The 9110-nt window shown below is 34.2% G+C and overlaps 1 protein-coding gene across 2 annotated transcripts in view; it reads right to left on the bottom strand.

The window, feature by feature from the left end:
• Positions 1–643: 643 nt before the first annotated feature.
• The window catches only part of LOC121248938 (translation factor GUF1 homolog, chloroplastic), a 26917-nt gene continuing 18450 nt past the window's right edge, over positions 644–9110 (bottom strand). Inside the window, exons 11-22 of one of the 2 annotated variants that reach the window (XM_041147553.1) lie at positions 7810–7964; positions 7650–7707; positions 6417–6497; positions 6084–6170; positions 4894–4965; positions 4641–4775; positions 4423–4496; positions 3271–3358; positions 2936–3013; positions 2417–2492; positions 1646–1686; positions 644–1125 (exon numbers count right to left, since the gene is read on the bottom strand). In XM_041147553.1, coding sequence (XP_041003487.1) covers positions 1030–1125; positions 1646–1686; positions 2417–2492; positions 2936–3013; positions 3271–3358; positions 4423–4496; positions 4641–4775; positions 4894–4965; positions 6084–6170; positions 6417–6497; positions 7650–7707; positions 7810–7964 — 1041 coding nt within the window. In that variant the 3' untranslated portion in view covers positions 644–1029. Of the gene's footprint in view, positions 1126–1645; positions 1687–2416; positions 2518–2935; positions 3014–3270; positions 3359–4422; positions 4497–4640; positions 4776–4893; positions 4966–6083; positions 6171–6416; positions 6498–7649; positions 7708–7809; positions 7965–9110 lie in introns of both variants that reach the window. The other variant, XR_005937547.1, reaches the window with a different exon arrangement.

The following is a 9110-nucleotide window of genomic DNA, read 5'->3' as shown; positions in this document are numbered from 1 at the left end:
ATATTTTTTAAATTCTTAACCTTGTTGCATGTCACATGTGGAGTTAACGAAAAATTGACATAGAGGTCATATTGAAAAAGATTCAAAGAATTACAAATCAAAAACCAAAATGATAAAATTGAAAATCTAATTAATAAATACATAATCCTGCAAAACCCAATAAGTGTTCTTCTACTTAACCAAATAAGTTTCCAACGTTGAGCGACCATTTTTAAAAGGTGTATACACAGCTTATTTATTAATTTTCTCTATTCTAAATGTAAATATATTCTTATTATTGAGTTAATCCTTTTATAAACTCAACAAATAGAAGAGAACTCGTCCCAAAGACAATCTTATATATAGATATTTTCAACTGTTGGACTTTAAAAAAATAAGAAATTATTTTTAACTTGAATCCCCCTCGTATTTATTTATATGCCATAAATTAAATATCTAAATTCAAGAAACTAAAAAATAAATATAATTCACAAGTGTTTTAATAATTAGCGTCATAAAGAGTAGTTGATAAATTGCATTGAGGGAATCAATGTCTTGAGGATCAACCAAAAGAGCTTTACCTGTAGTGTTTCTTGATGAGGCTACAGATGCGTAAATTATTTTTTTTTTTCTTTGAGAGAGAGAGAGAGAGATTGGTTCAATCAGCTAGATCAAATGGGAATAGCTCTTATAGAACTATTTATTCACAGGTTAGGAACAGATGGCCAAAATCAGTGAATAATGATAGTCGATAGGGTCCTGCTACTCCCACCGAGAAAGGGTACCGATAATGTGTACCGAATAGCATTTTGTGTGTTTTTTTTTTAAATACTAAAAAACACACACAAATGTTTAAGAAAAAAAAAACACAAAATAATATTCGGTACACATTCTCGGTACCCTTTCTCGGTGGGAGTATCATTTTTCATAATGATAATCATGAAAAGAAGTCCATCAGTATGTGGATCTAAACTAACCCTACTATACTAAGACAAACGCAAAAATTGCTATAGCTTCTCATATAATGTTACAAACTACAAAGAAATCTGATCATAGTACCTCCTTTTCAAGTTTCAACACAGCCATGAAGGCTTCTTGAGGTACATCAACTTTACCAATTGCTTTCATTCTTTTCTTCCCTTCAGCCTGATAACAACAAAGGTAGGAAAACACTTATGGCCAATACCAACTCTAAATCAGAAACTTCATATTATAGGAATAATCCACTGTCATATAGGTCAAATCAAATATCTCAAGTCCACACTATTTCTAGTTTAGAACAGATCCTACTATTAGACATTAAGCAACTTTTCTTTCCATTATCTTGCCATTCTTTTCATTACCTTTTTCATCTGAATTCTTTATTCATTAAAGAGACTAGCAAATACACACCAATGCACATGGGATGAAATAAACCACGGACAAACCTCCCAAAAAGATTCCTAAAGTTTGGAAGTCAGATCTCTCACAACCAAGGGGGAATTGGGAGGTCAATCACAATTTAGTAGGTCTAGAATCTAGATTGACATTCTCAAGATCTCAGATTACCCCAGATCTGAACTTTTCAACCCCCCCCCCAAAAAAAAAAAAAAGGATCCTATGCCTTCACGTCTCACAAGATCAATACAAATATGAATTAGTAAATGCATTTTGGCAAGTGCGGCACCTGTTTTTTAAGCAGTTTCTTCTTCCTTGTTATATCCCCACCTACGAGAATTAAAAAGAAAGCAACATTATGAAGTAATAAACATCAGTCATGCTAGGGACAACGACGGAAAAATTATAACCAATAATTTTTATTTATTTGAAAAAAGGTTGCATAACATGTGTCCTCCTCCATGACAATATATACTTACATATACACACCAATAGATGAGGGTGAGAAAAAAGTATTTGAGTTTCCCCAGAATTAAAAATCTGACAGCTATATATGCCATGAAGAATAGTTTAGCCTTCTGAGACTGGAATGGGTAATGCCACAGCGGGTGGACTTTCTATTGTGCTGGAAAGGTTGGTTTGATAACCAACAAAGTGAAGCTCTATGGAAAAAATGATCCCATCTGTCTAATGTGGTGGATATTGAAGGAGAGGAGAGGAATGATAGACACTTCAAGGATTGCGAGAAGACTGAGGAGGAACTTAAGAGTATCTTTCTTTGAACACTTTATCTCTGGTTGACTGCAGGTATATGTTCTTCCGACTTTAGCTTTCAGTACCTCTTTGATCTTTCTAGTTGTGGGTATCTATTGTATATATCCTGTGTACTTAAATTCACTCATTAATAAATCATCTTAGATTCTTACTTATCAGGAAAAAAAAGCCTCATGAAGAAAAGTTTTATCTACTTCCCCAAGATAAGTATGACATGGACAGAATCTTTCTCGTTTAGGCTTTATAGATAATTGCTCATTCTTAAAGTCAAAGATTGTCATCTTACCATAGCATTTAGATAAAACATCCTTCCTAATTGCCGATAAAGATTCGCTAGCAATAACTTTTGCACCTATGCATGCCTGTCATGGAAATAGTACACAATTGCTAAAACCAAGTTAGCATAACTAGACAGGTCAGTTTACAAAGGCAACAGTTCTATCACACAAACATTAATTATGGTTAAATTGTGTTATCAAGTTGTTTTATTTTAGCAGTCAAAATGATGGGGACTTTAGTCCAGAAGAAAATGGAATAGGAAAATTCTAAAAACCACACCTCATCCCACTCTCTTTTTCTTATCAGTACACCTCATCCCACTATGATGAGGTGGTATTTCCCATCAGCCTTTAAATTTCTTCTTTAAAAAAATAAAGGATGATCCAAGCACGATAAAAGTGCCACATTTTACATAGTACGATAGGAGTGGGATGGGAGTATGGTTTGTAGCACTACTCAAAGGCATATTAGCATGCTGCAGCTTTGCAGAACTTAAACTCCTACATAAAAAGAATATGAACCTTACTTGGATAGGCACTTTAAACATCTGTCTTGGTATAAGCTCTTTCAGCTTTTGAGTCAAAGCTCTACCCACAGCATATGCCTGAAAAAAAAATAAAAAGAAAAGAAAAAAGCAGCTCGAATTTATTTCATAACACCTTTGTGTACACTAAATATTGACACCCATACATCAAAGTGTCCAGCTCAGAATTTAGAGTCTGACAACTTTTTTTTTTAACTGACAAGACAATATCGCATATGAATAAATTAATTAATAACACGGCCTCACAAACAATTTTTTTTTTCAAAAAACATAAACATAACATACAATGATCATGAATTGAACAAAACTTGAATTACCTTGTCCCTGTGCACAATAGTTGCCAACGGTTCTACAGTATCACCATTAATCTGAATGTCCAGTTTTAACAATTCACTTTCCTTGTACCTGGAAATCATAAGTGTGAAGAACTGATAAGTTATTGCCCAAAAAAAGCATTTATCAACATCACCAGTTAAGCCAGAAAAGTGAAATGTGAGAATGCTTGATTCTTAGAACTTTAAAAAAAAAAAAAAAAAATGATTCATTTCACAAAACAAAAAGTACCATCACAAACATGCTACCGGTATCCTGCTATAATCAATGGTGGCATCCTCTCATATGAAAATTTGAAGGGCTGTTGAATAACTGGATTGCACTAAATGATCATTATTGTTGAATGAATGCTGTAAACTGGTCCATCTAAAAACAAATGCTGTTCTGGTTACACGATAATTTATCATGTATAAAATGCAAACCTCTGGCATCCTCTTAAAAAGAAAAAAGAAAAAGAAAACCTTTGGTATCCTCTCATGTGAAAATTTTGAGGAGCTGTTGAATAAATGGATTGCACTAAATGACCATTGGTCCATTACTGTTGTCGTTGAATAAATGCAGTAAACTGGTCCATCTCAAAAAGGATGCTGCATCTGGTTACATGATAATGTATAATGTATGAAATGCAAATTTTATCTAGTTTGATACCTAGTATATAGCAAGCAACAGAGGAAAGAAAAGTTAAAATGGTTCTCCATCACTGGTGAACCAATGGAATTTCATCTGAATCCTGTCAAAAGAGTTTATTCTCAGTTTGAACAGGAAGATCATAATTTTCAAACATCCAATCCCCCAACCTACCACTGAGGGGATGTGGGAGGAGGAGAAAGAAAGAAAGAAAAGGAAAGATAATTGCTACCTTAATACAGAAAAAATTCACGAACAATGTTTCAGCTCTATAATTTCAGCAACCAAACTATTGCATAAGTTTAAACCAATTATTTTAGATCCTACGTTAAGTCCACATAAGATCATAAAAGATCGTCAAGAAGCTTACGTTCCATATGAATTTATTAGCTGACAAATTTTTTTTTTTTTTTTTTTATAAGTTAAAAAATTTTATTAAACGCAATGTAATAGGTGAAGTCCAAGTACACAGGAAGTATAATTAGCTGACAAAAATTACATGTATTTACCCAATAAATGAATATTCCATGCTAGCATATCCCTTACTTCTGGACTTCAGCTGGTCAAAGAAATCGCCTACCATCTGTCATATAAAGATCGGAAACAATTTAGGTTAAAAAAAAAGAATAAAATGAAACAGGGCAGCACCAGAAAAGCGAGCATTAGCTTAACAGAGATCTACGAGGGAGTTGGGGAGTTGATCAAGCCAATACGACTAAAATGTCACCTCTGCTAGAGGTAATTCATAGGTGAGTGATGCTCTATTCTCAGTAATGTATTTCATTTCTTTAAACTCCCCCCTTCTGTCTTGAGCCAGCTCCATAAGTGGACCAATATAGTCTTTCGGCGTAAGCAGCTCAATCTGTAAGCATTATTTAAAGTGAAATAACATATAGGTTTGCAAGGCCAAAAAGCTGTTTTGTCTTCATTAATTTAGCACTTTGTTGAAGCAGTGAGTATTTCAAGGTACAAGAAAGAACCTTAACAACTGGCTCCTCAATCGACCTCCTTTTTCCAGGTTCAGGAAGTAAAGATGGATTCGAGCACTCAACCTTCAAGAATGTCAAGATTGAACATTGAAATGAGATCGACATGACATCTATTTATGAGAGAGAGAGAGAGAGAGAGAGAGAGAGATCTATTGCATATACAGGATAAAAAAAGATCAAAACCATTAAAAAAATATAGATCAGATTAAAGAAAAGGCGCGAAGTAGCAGTATGAATATCAGTTACTGATAAAGTCGAAAGATAATACATTTGAACAATGTAACAAATCTGTAGCATAGACACACAAATTGAAGATTACATTGAATTTCATCCCACTAAATTGTCCACACTTGCCTATATAACCTTTTTTTTTTCAAAATTAATATGGAAAATGGAAATGAAACTTAAAGGCTGAAGTGGAAATTTGGAAAAGTGATGATTTTTTTTCTGAAATGGACAAACATGTTGGGAAGAATTAAATATAAAGGACAAGAATCTTAATTTGACAAAGCAGCCAATGGAAGTGCAACCATAACAAAATGAAACGGGCAAATACTCACCTACAAACAAAAAAGACAATATCTAATATGATAGGAGAAACCGTCTGAGAAATGAGACAAACCGGTATAATACTATGAGTTTTGCTACTTGCAAGCCTAGTGTGTCAGCACACCACTTGTAGTGGGACCCATCATAGTTATATAAAAGTTAAAACACCAATACTTTGTCATCATTGTGGGACCCACTTCAATGGTGTTGTGCATGTAAAAAAAGGCTTGCTAATAGATTTTCCTAATACCAAAGGAAATATGAAGCAATGAAAACACATCACTCATGCCGATTTCCTAAACTCACTTCCCAAAAATGTCCCCATTTCATTGCTCCTGAATTTCCGTCCCCAAGGCACATGAATATATTGTTAAAGGCTACGGTGGGAGAACATTACACCCATGCTAAAATCCTATAAAAGCATGTCATATTGACCATTGATAGAGTTATCTTGAAAAAGGAAATTATATGTTTCCACTTAATCAAAATTTTGAGTTCCCTGTGCCCCTTAAGAGTTTGGACCCTATGCAGAGATAACTGTTTAGTAAGAAATAAAACATTATAATCCATCTTATATTCTAGAAATACGTAGATAAAGAAAATGCATTGAGCTTAGGATCAAGCAGAATTACAATATCACCATTTACACAATTCACTCTGTACACAACACTTGGAGCTGTTGTTATCAGGCTCAAATTGTATTCTCTCTCAAGCCTCTCCTGTAGAATATAGAAATCATATAAGGGAAAATACAAAACTTGAAAAGCTCAGATGTAGTTTAAAGTACTGAAGAAAACAGTTGGTGTTTTTTTACAAGTAATCAGAAACTTTATTAGTGAAAACAATAGGAATGGCCTAAGTACACAAGATAGGACGTATACAAGAGAAACACCTAACTAGGATTTACAGCCGAATGTTTCAACGGCCCCATAAAAGAATAGGAGGCGATCAAAAATAAAGCAAACCTGAACTATTTCCATGTGGAGAAGACCCAAGAATCCACACCGAAAGCCAAAACCCATCGCACTTGAGGTCTCCGGCTCAAACTGCCAAAAACAAAGGGAAAATAAAATTTGTTATTTATTTTAGTTTGTCAACGTCAGCTCCCTCTCTACAGATGCCAAACGTTTGGTGTATCACACCTTAATGATACACCAAATGTACATGAGGAAGTCAACTTGTTCCAGAAACTCAAGCAACTTGAAATAAACAATTAGGATGAATAGTTTGGTAATTATGTAAGGTTTTATGCCTTGGGACTGCCCTTGGTTTCATATCAAACAATAAAACTACCTAAACCCTGTTCATAAAGAATAGGGTATCATTGTTGATAATTAAACGGTTTAAGATAAAGTTAAAATTTGTTCTTTCAGAGGGCAAGAAAGCTTAAGAACAAGTTGAAGAAAGTGCAAATTAGAACTTAAGATTTAATCCTTTCAATTAAAACAGAAGGTTTCAAAAGAACACATTGTTCAACAAAGCACGAATCTTAGGTCCTCTACTATTTCAATCCTTCTAACAAAATCACATTTTTCAAACCAAACCTTTATTGAAATTTTGTTGAAACATAGAAATGATTGAAATAAAGAAATGCCATCTTAAAACTTCTAAAGGGACATCCAACCGATTACTAATCAAGTTCTTTGAACTTTTGAAGGTTTCAAGAGTTTCTGACCAAATTCACATATGTAAATTTCAAGATTGTTTCTTTTTTGATGTGGACAGAATTTGGGACTAAAAGTTGCAAATCCTTTGGAGCATCTGAAGCAAATCCTTCATCTTATAACACATTATGCCTAAGACAAGCACCTAACTCCAAGTAGAAAAATGATATTTTTTAAGACTATAACTCAGATAATAAGTTCTTTTAGACCTGCTAATCAATGTTTACAGTTTTCTTTTTCTTTGTTTTTTTAAGCAGGTAATCATTTCTTTTTTTTATTTACACATTTCTTTTTTTTTTTTATCGGTAAATAAGATTTTATTGATCGTAGGAATTGGCAAAAGCCCAAGTACACTGGAGGTAATCATTTCTTACCATGCACAAATTAGAAAATGTTGAAAATTCTAATCTTTCACATCAAAGCTTGACTATTAAAACACAACATAAGTTTTCATACAAGTATAAGATACATTTATGGCTAAAAAACTTAAAATAAAATTGCCCATTCATATGGCATACTAGTCATGTACTGTACCTTCAATGCAGCATCATTAAGTTGTAGTTTCTCGAGGGCATCACGTAATTCAGGGAACCTGGCAACAAAAAGGATAAAATTGGATGATGCCAGAGATACAGAAGCACAAAGATCCATTCTAGAACTAGAAAACCAATGAGAACAAGCAATAGATCAATACTGTTCTGCATCAACAGGAAACAGGCCACAGAACACCATAGGAGTGGCTTCCTCATATCCAGGCAGTGATTTTTCTGCCTTTCTGCTGTAGTGTGTAATTGTGTCACCCACCCTCGCATCAGCCACTGATCTTATAGAAGCTGATAGATAGCCTACCTGGACAGATAAACTAATATATAGTTACTCATATACGTCTACAAGTTCCTATCTCATCAGAAAACAATATTTTCGTGAGGATATGCGAACACAACAGTCATTGCTTTGAAATTACTCCACACAGGGAGGTTGAAATGTGAACGAGTAAATATAAGATAGATCTATTATAATTAGCCTTCTATATTGTTCTATTACTTTTAAGGGTAAATTGCAATTTTCTACTCCAAACTATGAGATGAATAGAAAAGTCTCCCAAAACTTTAAATTTAAAAATTCAATCCCTAAACTGCGGGGGTTCGAGTATCTCTCCCAATTCCTGTATATAGAATCTTAAATTCACGTGCTTATCAGATTAGCATATGATCATGTGCTTATTTTCTTTTATTTTTATTTTTTTGTGATGACGTGATACACATGGAAATTATGGTTAAACATGATGAATGCATCTTTAACATAAATGCAAGATTGGGAGGAGGAATTGGTCTCTTCCCTCCTCAACCTCTTGTACTCACTCAGAGTGAGGGAAAACTGTGAGGATCAAATGGGGTGGATTTATTCAAGGAAAAAGTTTGAGGTTAGATCCTTCTATCAAATATTACATATCACGGCTGAACATTCCTTTCCCTGGAAAAGCATACAGTGGAAAAAGTACCCCTCAATAGCAGCTTTCTTCATATGGCCGGTAGCTCAAGGGAGGATTCTGACTTTGGACAACTTAAGGAGGAGACACCTTACGTTAATCAATTGGTGTTCCATCTGCAAAAAGAGTGAGGGAACTATCGACCATTTAGGGCTTCATTGTGATGCAGCTAGGTCTTTATGGGCATCGATTTTTCACTCTTTTAGGATGCCCCAACGGGTGGTGGTAGAGTTATTGGCAGTTTGGGGAGGTAATCCAAGTGATCTTTAGCGTAGTTGTATGTGGTATATTTGGAATGAATGCAACGCTTACAGTTTAAAAGACTGTGAAAGAATCCTATCTGAGCTAAAAATCTCTATCCTCAAAACTTTTATAAATAGTCAACAATCCATAACACAATTTTTTTATACTAGGTGAAAATTGGTGGTGAATGGGCCCCGCATTGCTTGGGAGGGAGAATTTCTTGTCTTTATAATGATTCAAAGGGCTCCAATTGTATAATTGAC

This window comes from Juglans microcarpa x Juglans regia, chromosome 2D (assembly GCF_004785595.1).
Source record: "Juglans microcarpa x Juglans regia isolate MS1-56 chromosome 2D, Jm3101_v1.0, whole genome shotgun sequence".
NCBI classification, from domain to species: domain Eukaryota; kingdom Viridiplantae; phylum Streptophyta; class Magnoliopsida; order Fagales; family Juglandaceae; genus Juglans; species Juglans microcarpa x Juglans regia.
Note: the sequence above shows the minus strand (reverse complement) of the source record. Positions and strands in the feature narration are given on the sequence as shown.